At 45.1% G+C, this 18,915-nt stretch overlaps 2 protein-coding genes across 7 annotated transcripts in view; one reads left to right on the plus strand and one right to left on the minus strand.

Annotated features, from left to right (window-relative positions):
- The window catches only part of LOC119169167 (DENN domain-containing protein 2D), a 647,735-nt gene that overhangs the window by 271,256 nt on the left and 357,564 nt on the right, over positions 1–18,915 (minus strand). The window lies entirely within an intron of this gene.
- LOC119169168 (uncharacterized) overlaps positions 1–18,915 on the plus strand; it is a 109,683-nt gene that overhangs the window by 73,352 nt on the left and 17,416 nt on the right. The window contains exon 4 of one of the 2 annotated variants that reach the window (XM_075886339.1): positions 12,270–12,569. In XM_075886339.1, coding sequence (XP_075742454.1) covers positions 12,270–12,569 — 300 coding nt within the window. Of the gene's footprint in view, positions 1–12,269; positions 16,413–18,915 lie in introns of those variants that run through there. The other variant, XM_037420272.2, reaches the window with a different exon arrangement.

Consider the following 18,915-nt stretch of genomic DNA (forward strand, 5'->3'; position numbering starts at 1 on the left):
CATAGACAAAGAAAATCAGAACCGAGGTGCTGCTTCATTACTCATGCCTTGCGGTGAAGCATTGCATGGTTTTTCGTGCGACACAAGTGTACTCGTACACCCTTCTCAGTAAATTTTCATTGCCTTGTGATAAGAGTCTCTAGGTATTCTAATATAGACAGATACCCGTGATGTGAATAATCCCTCTATAAATTAGATGTCCAACGAACTTCTCTATTTCATCTAGCATCACCTCTTTTCATGAGCCACCTCACTCCGCATAGGTTGGCGTTCCAATGTATACATGCAAGCATATTCCTTTGCATCTTTGAGCATATAGTAATAAAAAAAGAACAACATCGCGCGCAGCTCTAAAATGTTTCGCACTCCTCCGTAGTAAGAGCCAAGATGTGCTCCAAGGGCATTGTTGTCGTTCTCACGAAATTACGAACATTTGAGTAATCAGTTCTACAAGACATATTGTTTTTCTGATGATCCAATACAGGTCCTCTATCCACAGTGACAAAAGTTGGCATGTGATCAGTGACAGGCTCAATAAGAACACCTGTCGTTATGTTATTAGGAATATTAGTCAAAACATGGTCCAACATGGTTTCTGTTGTACTTGTCACTCAACTAGGTGCAGTGATTAGATCACGGAAATTATAGGAATCTATTAGGTAAGCGTAGTCTTCGTAACTAACACTATAGGCATCAATGTGTATACTGTAAGCACAATATTGACAACGTTTGACCTTCATCTTCTTCATCTGTATATAATCATCATCACGAAAAACGTCGTCTTCGTTCGAAGGGTTGATCAGGCGATTCGGCCTAATAAACGCCGTCGAGACTCCAACGCTGCTACTGTCTTACAGAGTGATGGAGGCTGCTTCGATCCCCAAGTCCTCTCCGACGTCACGTTGTCCTGGAGCTTCGTTCGGGTCGCCGCTTGCTTCCCCCGTCCGCTGTCAAGGCTCAAAAGCCGCTGCCCAGAACATCCAGCATCCCTGTCCAACAAACCATTCCTGCGTGGATCGTCAACGCCCAGCAGCGCGACCCACCCATCTTCTGTGGTCTTCCACGCGACGACGTCGAGGTATGGCTAAAAGAATACGACATGACCAGTGTTTATAACCAATGGGATGAGCCTCAAAAACTTCGTAACGTCGCCTTCTATCTGTCCGATGGCACAAAAATGTGGTTTTTTGACCACGAGAGCAGCTTCCCAGATTGGCCTACTTTTGCTCAACAGGTCCGTAGGATTTTTGGGAAACCGATCATCCATTCCGAATTGTCAAAATGAAAGCTCGATGGGCGTGCCCAACATCCCGGGGAGACATACACTTCGTACATTAAAGACGTCCTTGCGCTTTGCCACCGCGTGAACTCGGCGATGACAGAAGCTGATCGTGTTTGCCACATCATCAAAGGGATAGGCCATAGTTGATCGACGTAGCGCGTTTAGAAACATAGGACAAGGGAAGGGACAGAAGTCCCTTCCATGTCCCTTCCATGATAGGCCATGTCGCGTTTAACGCTCTGGCTGTTAAAAACCCCACCACCATTGAGGACGTCATCACGACATGTCAGCATCTTGATGAACTCCAAGCCATTCGCTTGCACCCAGACTACCCAGACGCCAGTGACAGCCGGCCTTCCTCGGATGCGGATTTGCACGCGCTGATTCGCACTATGATTCGCGAGGAACTTCAAGCGCAAGGGTTGTCATTAGCACCCGCCCCTCGGCCTCACTCTCAATCTGCTGGACTGCGCGACATCATCAAAGACGAGCTCTCATCCATGGCTCGCGCTCTCTCATCGAACACTACGGCGCCACCAACACCACCTATGACATATGCGCAAGTCGCTGCCACGCCACCTGCCTTGGTTCAGCATGCGCATCCTGTTCCCGCGCAGTCTAACGTAGCAGCACTTGCACCACACTCACCTGTCCCAGCGCCAATACCAGTGCCTGTGACAGCTCCAGCACACTATGCCCCCTGGTGCTCGCCTCGCCCAATATGTTACTATTGAGGCATTCGGGGCCACATTTCACGATTTTGCCGCAAGCGCCAACGGGACGAACACCGTGGCTACAATGTTTACGAAAGGGATTCGGAGCCATCCCCGAACCAGTACCAGCGACGCCCTACGACACGTTCCTTCTCTCCGGCTTCTCCACTCGCCGCACCTCGCCCCTGCTATCCCGGACGCCGCCGGTCCCCTTCACCTCTGCGACGCTCAACATCTCCTCCGAGACTGGCTGTATTTACTTCTGACTACCACTCGGTAAACTAGCTGGTGCAGTTTTTGGAGGGAAAGCTGCATCACTCGAACAAACACCAAGACCTCCAGAGGGCCCAGCCAACTTGTTATTAGTGTATGCAGAAGGGGTACCAGTTCAGGCATTGGTGAACACGGAGCCTGCTATTTCTGTTATTCATGCGAATTTGTGTACTCGTCTACGTAAGGTTACCACACCTTATACTGCACTCTCTTACGTAGTGCAAATGACTCGCAGATACGGCCATCAGCACAGTGTACCGTTAGAGTTTTCATTGATGGGATCCAGCATCATATTCAGTTTGCCGTGCTGGCTTCTTGTGCTTTTATGCTTATTTTAGGATGGGACTTTCTTTCTGATGCTGCTGCTTCCATCTATTGTCGACAACGACTCATACATATGCGAGAGACGGATGATATTTTCCTGAAATCATCACGAGACCGGCTGCGAACAGGCAATGACTTCCTTGTGCCACCTAACCATGAGCACGTTATCACGGTTATGTCTGACTCCATTGACCATGGTGACGTCCTAGTCACTCCATCAGCCCATTGTCTATCCAGAGGGATTGCACTTTCATCAAGTCTTGTCTGCTTCTCCAACGGCACTGCATTTCTCGCAGTACTGAATATCACCAATGAGCCGATTCTGCTGACCAAGGGAACAGTTGTAGTTTCCAGCGTGAACACACAACCTATCTTTGTAGTGGCTTCGGATACCAGTCTGGTGGAATCCCGTTAAATCCCAACAGATGCTCCACCTACTACGGCTCTCGTCAATGCCATCAGCATGGATCTCACTCCCCAACAAGCAGACGAACTACTGGCGTCGTTGTCTAAGCATAAACTTTCTTTCGACGTGCATTCCACTGCTCTAAGCCAGACTTCTGCGGTGGCTCATCGCATACACACCGACCGAACTTCTATTGTCCGTCGTCGACCATACCGTGTTTCTTCCAGCGAACGCGAGATCATCGACAAGCAAGTTGCTGATATGCTCAAGCAAAACATCATCCGCCCCTCCTCAAGCCCTTGGTCGTCACCTGTCGTTCTCGTACGAAAAAAAGACGGTTCGGTGCGATTCTGCGTTGACTACCGCGCACAAAACAATGTAACCAGAAAAGACGTATATCCCTTGCCTCACATTGATGATGCCTTAGATTCCTTACAAGGAGCGGAATATTTTTCCAGCCTTGACCTGCGCTCCGGTTATTGGCAAATTCCAATGCACGAGGATGACAAGAAAAAAACTGCCTTTGCCACACCCGACAGACTGTACGAATTTAACGTCATGCCTTTCGGCCTCTGCAACGCGCCAGCAACTTTTGAACGACTGATAGACACTGTATTGCGGGGCCTTAAGTGGAAAACATGCTTATGTTACCTTAACGACATCGTCATATTTTCTTCAACATTCAAACAGCACTTGCAGCGCCTAGATGAAGTTCTGACGTGTCTCGCAGCTGCTGGCCTTCAGCTCAACACCAAGAAGTGCCACTTTGCTAGCAAAAGTATTAAAGTACTCGGACATCTCGTCAGCAAAGATGGAATCCGGCCTGATCCCGACAAGATTACCGCCGTTCTTCACTTCCCGGTGCCTCAACGTCTCAAAGAGCTCCGAAGCTTTTTTGGCCTTGCATCGTACTTCCGGCGCTTTATACGAGACTTCGCCACCGTTGCCCCGCCACTTCACCAACTCCTTTCTTCGGGAGCGTAATACGTATGGTCGGACAAATGTCAAATGGCTTTTGACACCTTGAAACGTGCCCTCACGTCTGAGCCAGTGCTTTGTCATTTCGATAATGCCGCACCAACTCTCCTCCATACTGATGCCAGCGGACACGGACTTGGCGCTGTACTTTTGCAACGAACAGAGCGTTATGACGAACGTGCGATTGCATACGCTAGTCGCACCCTCAAAGCAGCAGCGAAAAACTACACCATCACCGAGCAGGAGTGTCTCGCCGTTTTCTGGGCCATCCAGAAGTTTCAACCATATCTTCACGGCCGCCACTTTACCGTCACCACTGACCACCACGCTTTGTGCTGGTTGTCGACGTTGAAGAATTTGTCTGGACGTCTCGGTCACTGGATACTTCGTCTCCAAGAATACGAGTTTGACGTTATCTACAAATTCGGCAAGAAACACAACGATGCCGATGCCCTTATCCGCTGTCCTTTACAATCCTCATTAGGCCCTCCTGGCCTGTCGCCAACTGTGAGTGAATCCATCAAAGTGTCTCTGTCACTTCATTCACTTGCCGCTGTCGATTTTCTTTCTACCATCGGCAACGAGACGTTTGCATCCCACCAACGCAGCGACACTTATTGTCGCTCTATAATGCAGCGTCTTCAAGGCTCCTCTCGTCCTCCCAACGCCCGCGCCCATCGACAGCTGCGCAACTTCAAGACTGAAAACTCAATCCTTTACCGCTTTGTCTTCCACCCCAAAGGACAGTGCTGGGTTCCTGTTGCTCCTCGTTCTCTAAGGAGGCAGACTTTGGAGGCGTTTCACGATGACCCCAAGGCTGGTCATCTCGGTTTTCAAAAAACCTATGAACGCATCCGCAGTCGTTTTGCCTGGCCTGGCCTTTCCAACTGCGTAGCGCGATATGTTGCGTCATGCTCGCTATGCCAACGCCGCAAGCGACTCACTTCTTCCCCGGCCGGTCTTCTACAACCTCTTCCGTGTCCTGACGCTCCCTTCGATGTCATTGGCATTGACCTCTATGGACCGCTACCAATAACAGCTAGGGGCAAGCGCTGGATTGTCACAGCAGTTGACCACTTAACACAAGGTACGCCGAAACAGCGGCACTTCCTTCGGGATCAGCAGAGGACATTGCCACATTTTTTCTGGAGGCAATCTTTTGAAGACATGGTGCACCACGCATCTTATTGAGTGATCACGGCAAGGCGTTTGTCTCAAAACTACTCGAACAAGTCCTCCACGCATGTTATACGATTCATAAGACGACATCCAGCTACCATCCCCAGACTAACGGCCTCAAGAGCACTTCCATCGAACTTTGACCGACATGATATCTATGTATATCAACGCCGACCACACCAACTGGGATACCATCCTACCATTCGTGACTTTTGCGTAGAATACCGCTACGCAGCGCACCACGGGCTATTCCCCAGTCTTTCTCGTCTAAGGCCGTCAACCAACATCTCCGCTCAACATCTCTTTTTTTGGCGTCCCTGTGAACTCGTCATCGTCATCGAGGGAGCACTTAATCTCTCGCCTGGCTGATTGTCGCCGACGCACCCACCTCAATACACAGGCAAGCCAACAAGAGCGGAAAACTCGCTACGACCGCGTAGTTCACTTCAATACTGGAGACAAAGTACTGTTGTGGACCCCAACGCGGGTTCCTGGCCTGTGTGATAAGTTTCACTCACGTTTCATCGACCCCTATGCTATAGTCGAGCAGACGTCTCCTGTTAACTATTGAGTAACCCCTGTTGTCATGCCTTCCGACGGCCGTTTTCGTGGTATGGAGGTTGTTCACGTGTCGCGCTTAAAACCATTCGTGCGTCGTACACCACCGTCATAAACAGCGTCCTGATTGGCCGCTTCTGCGCGAGGGGGAAATTAGTGTAAGCACAATATTGACAATGTTTGACCTTCATCTTCTTCATCTGTATATAATCATCATCACGAAAAGCGTCGTCTTCGTTCGAAGGGTTGATCAGGCCATTCGGCCTAGTAAACGCCGTCGAGACTCCAACGCTGCTACTGTCTTACAATATCCCCAAGGACAATAACCAGGGTACTACCATTCCTTGCGAGAGTAGTCAGAATGCCCTCAAGCTTTTAAAAAAAAACAAGTAGTGTCTGCGTTCAGTGGTCGATACACCACACCAACTACAACACAGCTTTCTATCATTACAAAAAGTGCTTCTATATATTTATGGCTTAATGTGAATTCAGATAGTACAGATAAGCGGAGTCCGTCCGATACAAAAAAAGCAATGTCTCCACCGCGAGAGCCACATGCACATTGTTGAGATGTCATTTTATAGCCAGGTATAATAACCATTTCATCTTTTCTCAGCCATGTTTCAGTGGCTGCTATTACGTCACAATGTTCATCATGCCGTGAGATAGACGAGAGAAAAAGATTAAGATTTTTTCTTGTATTGCACGTGTTGCTGTGAAAAAGAGTCATATTTTACTTTCAGATTATATTTGTGAGACTCAGCCATAAAAATGTCAATTTATATTATTAAGGTCATCAATACATGACACTTGAACTACTCGGGAGTTCTCACTTTTATGCATTAGTATGTTTCCATGGGATACCCACGCAAACTTCCAGTTATTCTCTCGTTTTATCTATATGGCTTTACCAAGCAAAACTTAGTCCTCTCCACACAAATGTTTGTTGACGTACACTGGCATATTATTTTCAAAACCAAGCATTGAAGTGTTAAGCCGGTGCTATTTGGCTGCTCTGAAAAAGTTGTCTCTGGAAATCCGTGACACAAATCAAATGACAATAATATTTGGGGGCAAGCCACTCTTAGTGGAAACGCAATGTGTACACCGAATTTCTTTGTTGGAGTGTTCAATGCACAAGCATTCGACAACCTTGCCAATTGTGCCGAGTATGTTTTCATTTCCCGCCATTGGAGCACCCTTCAATTCAACATTATTCCCTCTTCCGTACTGCTTAAGTTCTGTTAGCTCTGTCCTAATTTCTTGTATTTCAATTTTGTCTTATCTCTCTTCAGAGTCTGAAGGCTTTCTTTCTTTACGTCCGCAAGTTCTCGTCGAAGAGACGAGTCCCTCTTTGATTTTTTCAAAACTTTTGTTAGCAAAGGCCATTGACATCTTTACTGAAGTCAGCTCAGCTTTTGTGCCATTGTTTGAGGAATTAAAGTTTCTTTATTTCTAACCTGATATTGTTTTTGCTTGCACCGGTAAATTTTGTGGTCATTTCCACTAACACTTTCACCACCTCCTTTATGCTGTTAGGCGTTTTATCGACCAAAGCCTTCGTAGAGGTCACTAACGCATCAGTGTCAGTGTCCTCCACATCACTCTTTCTAGCCATGGTATATGCACAGCACAATGTTAAAATGGCAACATCAAAAAAGCACTCAAAACAGCAGATGGAACCAGAGCAGATGTCTTCCTGAAAGACGTAGCCATGGGCACTTAAAACAAGGTTTTGTTTGACTTAGAGAGGAGTGAACTAGCGAACTCGCTTTTGTGCTTTTTGATCTGTGGCCTTAACACTAGGTTTCTAAATTCTGGGAGATACTTTTTTACTAGAGCCTGCACGGGTGAACTACTCGCTGAAGCTACCAAGCACGTAATCAGAAAAACTGAACAGCCGGCATTCTAGATAGTCCGAGTGGTGACTGATAACCACAAAATAATCGTCACTGCAGTGGGAATATTGTCAGATGGGAAACCAAAAACCCGAGTACCTCAACCCAGCAACCCAAGCTGCAGTTTGTTTCTGACATTCGATCAGAGTCACATCCTAAAAAACATCCGATCACAATTTCTAGCATGAGAATTAGAAAGAAACTGCGAAATTTCAGCAACTTACATAAAGGACCTCTACAGGATGCAGCGGGGCTCGAATCTCAAGCCAGTACGTTTTCTGACGAGAAAACACGTCCATCCATCAAACATCGAAGGATGGAAGTGACGCCTACCGTCCAGTTGGTTTCACCAGCCATGACAGCGGCTTTGTCCTTTATGAAAGATCAAGCAGAGCAAACCTGCGACACGAAGTTTGCCAGCGGCCGCCCAACTGTGAAGTTCATGAACAATGCGAGCAGATGGTTTTCTATCATGGACTTTAGCAACTACCAGCAGCATATTCATCAGAACCATCCAGCCACCAGAGAATTCACTGACCCTGACGACTCCAGGCTTCATTGGCTGTAACTTCTTTTCCTAGAATACATTAAAGGGCTCAAAAATGCAAGCGCACCAATGAATTTCCTTACAAAAGAAACTCACCATGCACTCGTATTCACCACGGTCTCCCATGTGCAGTGTATCAGATATCTGTAGCACAGAGGGTTCAAATTTGTGTTAACCAAAAAATTTTCAAGTGACCCCATTGAATACCTTTTTAGTACGCTGTGACACAGTGCTGGTTGCAATGACATGCTATACGTGAGAAGCATTCTTTCGGGCCTCGAGAAGATGCTGAAGATGGGCATCGTTGCGGCTTCACACACACCAGCAAAGTACAAAGCTCAGCCACATTTGTTTCCTCGGGGAGCACTATTAGGAGCAGCAACACAGACAGCACGTCAACAAGCTCTTCTACAGCTGTGACCAGTGCAGCTCTTTCTGCATAAACTCTGCACCTCGTCTAGGCCGTTTCTTCTTACGCCAGACGTGGCCGCAGTTTCTCTCGTTGCAAGTTACATATCCAGCGTTGTCATTGAGAAAACCGAATGCCAGAGCTGCATGTCGCTGGTCCTAAAGGATAAAAGGGAGCAGCACTAGCGCTATAGATGAATTGATTTCCTAACGGGACAAAGGAGGCTTGTGCTACCTTACTCATGCATGTTCAGCGTGCCCTAAATAGGTTTGTAGACGCAACGCTTCAGCACTGCACATCTTTCCATAAGCCTCTAGAGACGTGCATCATGAAGCCTCCGTTATAGCTGGGACAAAGCCAGCGGCACCCTTGTCAAACATTCTCAACACGCGCCTGAGCGGCCGCCCGCGCATGCGCCTTTACATTCAAGTCAACAACGACTTCCAGAGTGACTGCGTATTGATCAAAATTTGGTCATTTTAAATATTAATGCACGTAGCTTAGCAAACAAGATTGATAGCTTCAATTGGCTCATTGAGTGTCACCAGCCCACAATTATTTGCGTCATTGAAAGCTGGTTAAATGATTCGGTTTTAGATGTTGAAATCTTGCCCCCGGGTTATGTAATTTTACGCAAAGACAGACTAAGTGATCGTGGAGGGGGTGTAGCACTTTTTATCAAAAATCACATTGACTTTTCTTTGCTTCCTGATCTGCCAAACACAGAATCTATCTGGTGCAAGTTAAAAATTTCTGGCCAGGCTACTGCTGTAGGAGCTATTTATCGCCCTCCTAACGAAACTTCCGACGTTTTTTCTGATATTAACAACTATATTTTAGATCGCAAGCTTCACCTAGGCAAATTATTTTGACTGGCGATTTCAATGCCCCGTGCATTGACTGGAACAATTTTACATCCTACGGTCGTGACAAAAAGCTTTATGACTCGCTCGTAAACATGGCACTGTCATTTGACCTCACTCAAATTGTCACTTCCCCTACCCGTGAAAATTCAATACTTGACCTTGTCTTCATAAGCGACGAATTTTGCAAAAAGGGATACCACAGTGAGATTGTCACAGGTTTGTCTGACCACAATGCTGTAATTGCATGCCTCAACATAGTGTGCCCGCCAAAACGACCTGAATTTAAGCATGTGCTTGATTTTAGTCGTGCCGATGACAACTCTATTATCGATACGCTGGCATCTAGTTTTGAAGATTTTTTTCCTAGCAGAGAACGCAGTGATGTAAATGTACTCCATGGTCATTTTCATGGTATTGTGCAGGAGTGCATATCAAAGTTTGTGCCTCAAAAGTGCATTAAATGCAATCCAAAACATCCATGGTACACACGGGAAATTATTCAACTAACTCGCCGTATAAAGCGACATCGCAAAGGTCGTCCTCTTTTGTCAGTTGCGCAATCACCACTGCTAAATTCTTTGAAGTGTACTTTGAAGGCGAAAATGCAGGAAGCGAAAAATTTCTATTTCAACAATACATTGTCACGGTTTATGGTAGAAAACCCGACCAAATTCTGGAAGTCTATTAACCCGAAGTCATCTGTTCAGTCTTGCTTCCTTATAAATGACGAATCATTCTCCGATTCTAACACTATTGCAGAAAGCTTCAACAACTATTCCAAGTCCGTTTTCTCTCGTGAAGATGGCACTATCCCAGATTATGCTTGCAACTTTGTTCAGTCTACAATTCCAGACATCACGATCTCTTGTTCAGGTGTTCACAATTTGATACTAAAATTAGATGTGACTAAAAGTTCCGGTCCTGATGGCATTCCTAATACGTTCTTGAGGCGGTGTTCCGAATGGTGCGCTCGTTACTTAACTGTCATTTTTAATACATCGTTTGCGTCGGCCACTGTTCCCATACTTTGGAAGACAGCTAATGTTGTCCCGTTATTTAAATCTGGCAATAAGCAGCTCATTCCAAATTATAGGCCAATTTCTCTAATTTCAACAAGCTGTAAACAACTGGAACATATCATTCATAAACATATTGTTGAGTATTTGGGCGCAAACAACCTTCTGTCCCGGTGTCAGCATGGCTTCCGAGCTAGATTTTCTACAACAATGCAGCTCCTAGAATTCACCCATGACATTGCCACATCACTTAACAAAAGGGGTCAGACAGACACAATATTCATAGACTACTCGAAAGCTTTCAACAACGTATGCCATAAAAAACTTCTTCTAAAACTTAGTTCCTTTCTTAAAGATTCTAAATTGCTCGGTTGGATTGCAGATTACTTGCGTTCTCAATCTCAGTTCGTTACTTTCAACCAGGTGCAATCATCCCCTGTTGAAATCCCATCCGGTGTGCCGCAAGGCTCTGTGCTAGGGCCTCTCTTGTTTATTATATTTATTAATGATGTTGTTAATGTCATCTCTGGAACCCCTGTAAACATACGTCTGTATGCCGATGATTGTGTACTGTATAACTGCATTACTACCTTTCAAGACCAGTCAGTCCTCAACAACGTATTCTCGTTATTTTGTGATTGGAGCTCAACGTGGCAAATGCCCATAAATTACAAGAAAACTGTAGCTATGACTTTCTCAAATAAAAAACAGCCTGTTTCAGTTATAACTACAATGGGTCCACCCTAGCACATGTGAGTGAATTCAAATACCTAGGCATCACCTTTACACATGACCTTAAATGAAGCAAACATGTTGATCAGATAACTTGTCAATCTCTAAGGAAACTTGGTTACTTAAAGCGAAGATTGAAAACCTCGACAAAAGATTGTAAGTTAACTGCCTACAAGACACTAGTGAGACCGATGCTCGAGTACGCCTCTGTGGTTTGGTCGCCTCATCTTGAGCAAGATAAAAACAGGTTAGAATCTGTGCAGAATAAGGCTATACGGTTCGTTTTTAACCGTTATGATCGGGACTTCTCCCCGTCTTCACATGCTCATTTGTTGTCACTTCATTCACTGGAACACCGCCGTACACGTGTGTACAATCTTGTTGCACAAGATTGTACACAAAATGACCCGCGTTCAGGCGCCCTTATCTTTCGCTGATATACCAGCGCATACAACACGTAGTACAGACGCTTTGAACCTTGTACCCTTCAGGTCTCGTATGGATTGTTTCAAATTTTCTTTTTTTCCGCGTGTGGTGGAAATTTAGAACAAGCTTGATGGTGCATTGCGTAGACTGAACACTGTAGAGTTCGGGAAAAATTTTATGTGTTAGTCACATTAATTTGTGCGCACTATTGTTTGTTTTTGTGCTTTCGTTGATTTTTCTGTACCCGCTCCTGCAATGTCCCAGGCATGGGACAGCAGTACTTGTAAATAAAGAGTGTGGATATAATTGTTGGCCTCTCGGTACTGCTCTGTGACCATTGCGATGAAGGCCAAAGGCATAAATTATTGTATGCAGAAAGTTCATGAAGCCGCTGTTCACAAACTACACCATCGAATTCTCCGACAAAAAATCTGTGTCCAGGCTTTGCCAAAAGAAGCCATTGACACGAAAGTTTCTGAAGCTTTGAAGCTTGCGCACGACATGCGCACCTTAAATGTGGGCAGACACAAGTGGTTTCAGTTCATCCGGTTGTTTCTTTACTTGTTCTGTCATCTTTACTTGTTCTGTCTTGTTTTGGCACTGGGCACGGCGGCATCACCACCATGTGGGTCGCATCTAATCCATTCCTGTATTTTGTACAGATATTTGGCCTGGTGCACATCATCAACGAAACGTGCGCTGGTGCGACGAAAGTTGCGCCGTCGCATGGGTGGAACGCCTCCGACTGCCACAAACCGACTGACAATCTCCCGGCTTTATCGTGGACAAGCCCATCAGTTTTCCAAAGCAAGATACCACCACATCACCACGTGACCAGTAGCTGGGGGACGTCATCTGCTGGTTCGGCTATAAAAGGCACTCCCGAGGACTGGGCTGGCACTGGGCACGGCAGCATCACCACCATGTGGGTCGCATCTAATCCCTTCCTGTATTTTGTACAGGTAAGCAAACGATACGGAAAGTGCTTTCGTTCTAGCGATCCATTCTTGGTGATGTTGCCGTGCCCACGGTTGTTCGGTTGCGGAATATGTTGCATATTGTTTGATGTGGCGTTATCTGTTAGGAGGATCCTTCTGCTAAGTGGCGATATTGAGACTAACCCCGGCCCTACTCTAGAACAAATAGCAAAGCAACTTAGTGAAATTGCAACTGACATCAAGGAAATTAAGGAAAAACGCTTGACCGATATAGACAAAAAATTAGATTCATTAGCCAGCCTAGAAATAAAGGTCACGTCATGTCAGCAACAGATTGCGAATCTTGAAGCAAGGATTGATGATCTTGAAAACCAAAGCAGAAGGTCCAATATCATTGTTTACGGACTACCTGAATCGGAAAAAGAGAAAAACGAGTCGCTAGAGTCCACTGTGAACAATGATATAATAAAGGGCATTCTTCAGCTAGATCCGGTGACTATTGAACGTATCCATAGACTGGGGCGGCCATCACCCGGCAAGGTCAGGCCCGTGATTCTCAAACTACTAGATTCAAGAGACAAGACAAAAATTTTGAAACAGTGTTTTAAACTAAAAGGCACAGATTTTTCTATTGGGGAGGATTTCTCTGTAAGAGTACGGGAAATCAGAAGAAAACTATGGCGGAGCTGTAAAACGAATCGAGATAATGGCAATAAAGCCTCACTAGTGTACAACAAGCTATATATCAACAAGAAGGAATACGTCTGGGACGAAGACAAAAATGATATAGTGCCCGTTCAAAAAAACGATGCCAGAAATACCGTAGAAACTGAAATCCGTCGGTCAAATAGGCGAAACCACAAGCCGCGACAATCATAACTGAGGAATGTAATACAGACCAAATGCCTTCTGTCACCCCTCCCTATAAAAACAAAGCTAGGTTGTGTAAAAATAGCGGGAACACAAACAAACAAAAAGAACTTAGACTAGTTAACATAAACATGCGCAGTGTCACTAATAAAATAGATTCCTTGGAAAGCATGCTCATGCAGTATGATCCCCATATTGCGGTGATAACGGAGACGTGGTTGCGAAAGGAGATTAGTGATGACGAGGTATTTCCCCCCTGTTACAACGTGTATCGAAAAGACGGATCTGCCAGAGGAGGGGGAGTAGCCATCCTTGTCAAACCAGACATCGAAGCAACGATTGCTGCTGATGTTGGAATTCTTGAATGCTTGTGCGTACAATTGCCCTGCTGGGGAGATAGCTTTATCTTGTACGCATGTTACAGGCCTCCAGATGCGATTCCGGAGTACCTAACTTTTCTGAAAGAACATATGTCAAGGTTTTTTAATAAGCAAATCTTTTTGGTAGGAAACCTAAATTTGCCAAGTGTAGACTGGGAGGGGCTGACCTGTTCCCAGTTCAGTAAAAATGCTAACACTTTTTTTGATATTATGCTCGCTCACGATCTAACTCAAATAGTCAGGCAACCAACACGCGTGCAAGGACATGCAAGCTCTATCCTAGATTTGGTATTCGTAAAACGTGCTTTTTCAGGATATACTGTAGTCGTGGAACAGGGGCTTTCAGATCATGAACTTGTAAGCGTGACAATTCCTCTGTTTCAATGCAGTAGCCACCAAAAATCACCCATGCAGTACTTTAAGGATTATTTGAGAGCTGATGATGACCGTGTAATAGAATACATGGAAGCTGTACTTGCAGAATTCAACGATGAGGCTTTAGGCACGTGCGCTCTTTGGGAAAAGTTTGTTGAGATGTGCCAATACTGTATTAACAACTTTATCCCTAGCAAACCCAAACGAACGCATAAACGTACACAATGGATGACGCATGAAATTGTTAAACTAAAAAGAAAAGTTAAACGGCTAAGGAAGCAGCATGCGCAGTGGGCAGTTATCAAGGAGTACCAAAAAATCCTTGCTGAAAAAATGCATCGCTCAAAAGAATACTACTTTAAAACCTTAATGCCCGACTTTATAAAGAATGATCCTTCCAAGTTCTGGAATTATCTTAAAGATAGGAAGAAACCTATTTCAAAGATTGTACTTGACAGCCGCATAGTTACAAATCCTGGCGACATTGCAAGTCATTTCAACACATACTTTCATAGCGTGTTCAATGTTTCCGGAGCATCTACGTTTTCTGTAGCGTCATCTCAACCATTCGAGGTCAATTTCATTTCATATGCTGGATTGGTTTCCATGCTTGTAAACCTAAATACGAAAAAGAGTTGCGGTCCCGACGAACTGCCCAATGTCTTTCTCCGACGTTATGCCGAATGCCTTGGCAAATTCCTTTTTATAATCTTCCATGCTTCCCTGTCAACAGCAACTTTGCCGCGTGACTGGAAAATGGCCCGAGTGGCGCCTATCTTCAAAAAAGGCGACAGATTATCAGTACCTAATTACAGGCCAATATCGCTAACTTCCTCATGCTGTAAACTAATAGAACACATTATAGCGAACCAGATTACAGAATTTCTTGAAACACACTCTATACTAACACATTTCCAGCATGGGTTTAGAAAAAAGTATTCGACCGTGACGCAGCTTGTTACCGTTACGCATGCATTTGCCAGCACCCTCGATGACAACATTCAGATAGACACCATTTTTCTAGACTTTTGTAAGGCCTTGGATAAAGTTCCTCATGAGAAATTAATCTACAAATTAAATAAAATAGGTCTTCCGAAGGTATTGGTTGCATGGGTAGCTGAATACCTGAATAATCGGGTGCAGTACGTCGCCATCGAGGGTCAAAATTCGAGTCTTTTGCCAGTCACGTCGGGTGTGCCCCAAGGCAGTGTATTGGGGCCCTTGCTATTCTTGTGTTACATAAATGATATTGTAGATGTAATTGAGCCAACCGTCCAGATTCATTTGTTCGCAGACGACTGCGTTTTATTTTGTGAAATTCATAACAAACATGATCAAATAGAGCTAGACAAAAATCTAGACTACATATACAAATGGTGCAACAAATGGGGTATGATTGTAAATACAGAAAAAACAGTTTCCATGTGTATAACTCGAAAAAAATATCCCCTTCACTATGCTTACTCCCTTGGTTCATCTACACTTAAACAGGTCAATAACTACAAATATCTAGGTGTTACGTTCACTACTAACCTGTCTTGGAATTCACACATTGAAAACATTTGTGCATCTGCTTTCAGAAAATTATGCTTCCTGAGACACAAGCTCCGCAATTCACCACCAAGTGTAAAACTTCTGTGTTATCAATCGTACATTCGACCAAAATTGGAGTACGCATGCGTAGTGTGGGATCCCTACACCAAATGTAACATACACAAATTGGAAAGAATTCAGAGAAAAGCAGTTCGCTTTATATATTCTAAATTTCGTCACACGGATTCTCAATCTGAACTAATGTCAGCTAACAACATTCCACTACTTCAGTCTAGAAGAAGGCAACTGCGCTTAGACTTCCTGAGTTCCTTGCTTAACCATAGAGTTGCGATTGACCCTTCATTGTATTTAGCCCCTTTGTCAACCAGATATACACGACATCACCAACCAAACTCTTTTACACCATATTTTGCTAGAACAGATACATATAAATTTTCCTTTTTTCCGCGAACAGTGTCTGAGTGGAACACCTTGTCTGAGTGTGACTGCCTTGCATAGTATGTATGTTTGTCTCATAGTGTATATTTGTTGATGTAGCACTGTATATATTTCTTCATCTTACTCACTTTGTTATTTATTATGTTCGTGATCAATCTTAGTCCTCTGTTTTTGTGATTCCTGATTGCCCGTCCTGCTTGGACCACGTTTTGTAGTCTGCAGTATGAATAAATAAATAAATAAATCTTTATTACTTTGTTACATTTGCCTTTAGTACTATATATAAAATTGATTTGTTTTGTTTTACTTCTTCAACCTGTGCATTCAGGTCATATTTTGATCGTGATTGATCGCGTTACCTACACAACACTTTCCTTCGAGCTCCTACTACTTAACACGGTAAGACACCTTTAGGACGCTCTTATTTGTAATATGCTAGGATATACAAAGAGGGAAATTTAGAATTATTGACTACGAGTGAACGATATATCACATAAATCAGAAGAGCGAGCGGCTGTGAAGCATTTTCCCATAGCAGTCAGACAAAGAGAGACTGCGCAAGAGGGTAATAACTTTATGCCACCATGTGGTCACTTGGAGAAACAGACGGCCAAGCGCGGAGCAATAAGAACTGGTGCGACGCAACTGTCACAGAAAAAATAGAGGAGGCGCTGGTCCGAAAGTCGTATCAAAGCTGTTTATTGGCCGCATCTCTCATGTTGCTCCAGCACGCCTCGCCATTGACTGAACTGGGAAAGCACGTCTGCTGCTTGTGCCTTGGTGCTTCGCAAAGACAAAGCTGTCAAAATTCACGCCATTTAGAAGTGACGCACACTCGTTCTGTGTGCGGTGCACTGAGAGATGCTCATTTAGAGTTGTGTTGTAGTTGGACTTGTCAGACCACTGCAAGTGAAAGCTTAATCACGAGGACGCAATGACGGCGCATTCATCGTGAATATCACAGCTGGAAGTCTCGGACCGACCCGTCAGAGCCGCGATGACTGATAGGTTCTGCTTATCATCATTTCGGACTTCCTGACGAAGGCCATCGCAGAACCGCTGTTTGTATTTGCGATCGAACACGACTTTTTTTTTAAACGTTGCACATCGCGGCCGAGCTACTGCTCGGAGTCGTGGTTAAGCCTAGCTAGCTTCACTCACGGCGCCAATACGAGACGATTGCAAACTTTGCGGGCAAAGAAATCGCGCTAGCGGACCAGCCGCAGTCTGCTGCATCATAAGCAACTACCGTATAAACCGGACTATAGGTTGAGTGGGAATATAGGTCGATCCCCCAAGTTCAGCTTACCGAAAAAGAAAAAACAGGAAAACAACCCAAAATTATCGAACGACATTTAGTATTTCCGAATTGGGCGCACCGCATCCCGATCATTGGAGCTCTCCTCAACCACCATCGCAACTGTTCCTATTCATCAGACGAAGCACCACTATCTTCTGAAGACGAGTTGGTCGCTGGCCACCTTCCACAGTGCATTGTCTTTTGTGTCATACAGCGAGTTGCTGATGGAACATTTCTTAAAAGCATTTTCCACCATGGAATCTGCCAAGGAACGCCAGGTGGAAAGCACTAAGCCACAAACAGTCGTAAGCGGAGGTCTCTGTAGGTGGCCCATCGGTGTCTTTGGGTTGTCGCCGGACATCTAATTTTGGTACTCCAGCCGCACTCGGTCCTTGAACGGCTGGTTTAGCACAACGTCGATCGGTTGGAGGACAGACGTCATACCATCTGGTATCACGGCGAGGTCCGTTTTTCCACTGCCCAGTGCACGCTTCACAGCGTCGGTTAAGTGACCATAAGACGCATCTAACACCAGCATGCTGCAAAGACACAGCAGTGCACCTGGCTGACGGTTCCAGACTACTCATATTCATTCGAGCATCACAGCCTTGTCTATGTATCCCTTTTTGTTGACACGAACGACAACACCGGGCGGCAACACTTCCTTCGGCATTGTCTTACGTTTGAAAATGATGAAGGGTGGAATATTTCTACCAACTGCCATGCATGCCAGCATGACGATGAAGCGCGAGAGCTCGTTGCCATTGGACAACAGCTTCATATCCTTGGTGCCAGGCTGCATAATCGTAGTCCATGAAGGCATGTCAAGCTACACGGGGGTCTCATCGGCATTGTGAATCTGCCCCATCATGTAGTTGTTCTGCTCCCGAAGCCAGTTCACGAAGCTGTGAAAGTTTATAAGCTTGTCCTTGAACTCGTCTGAAAACTTCCGACAGATGGATGTGCACTACCGGAAAAGAAAATCTTTTGCGTTTCATGAATCGACGCACCTAAGAGTTTGCTGCACAAAACTCTTCTCTTGTGAGCCCAGCTTCTCGAGCGAGTTCCACTGCTTTCTTGCAAATGGTATCCACGGTCACTGGCAGCGAGCACGCATGAACTTCCCACACAAAGTGTCCAAGCGTATCTTCTAGCTGCAGATGAACCGCATTTCGCCCACGAAATGACAATTTCCGAGGATTCCACATCTGCTTCTTCCTTTTCTGCACCCTCAAATAGCGCACACTTTTTTCTGATACACTAAAGCGGAGCTGAGCAGCCATTTTCTCATTTGCTTCTGCGAACTGAACAACCTCTAGTTTAAACGCAGCTTAGTGCTGCTTTCTCGTACCGCTACTCATATTCAGTGAACGACATAAAGACCACTAAAAGTGAAGCACAATGTCAAGCGGAGTGAGAACTTAGAACAGATTGGAGACAAATCACGAACAAA

Source organism: Rhipicephalus microplus, chromosome 2 (genome assembly GCF_043290135.1).
Source record: "Rhipicephalus microplus isolate Deutch F79 chromosome 2, USDA_Rmic, whole genome shotgun sequence".
In the NCBI taxonomy this organism is placed as follows: domain Eukaryota; kingdom Metazoa; phylum Arthropoda; class Arachnida; order Ixodida; family Ixodidae; genus Rhipicephalus; species Rhipicephalus microplus.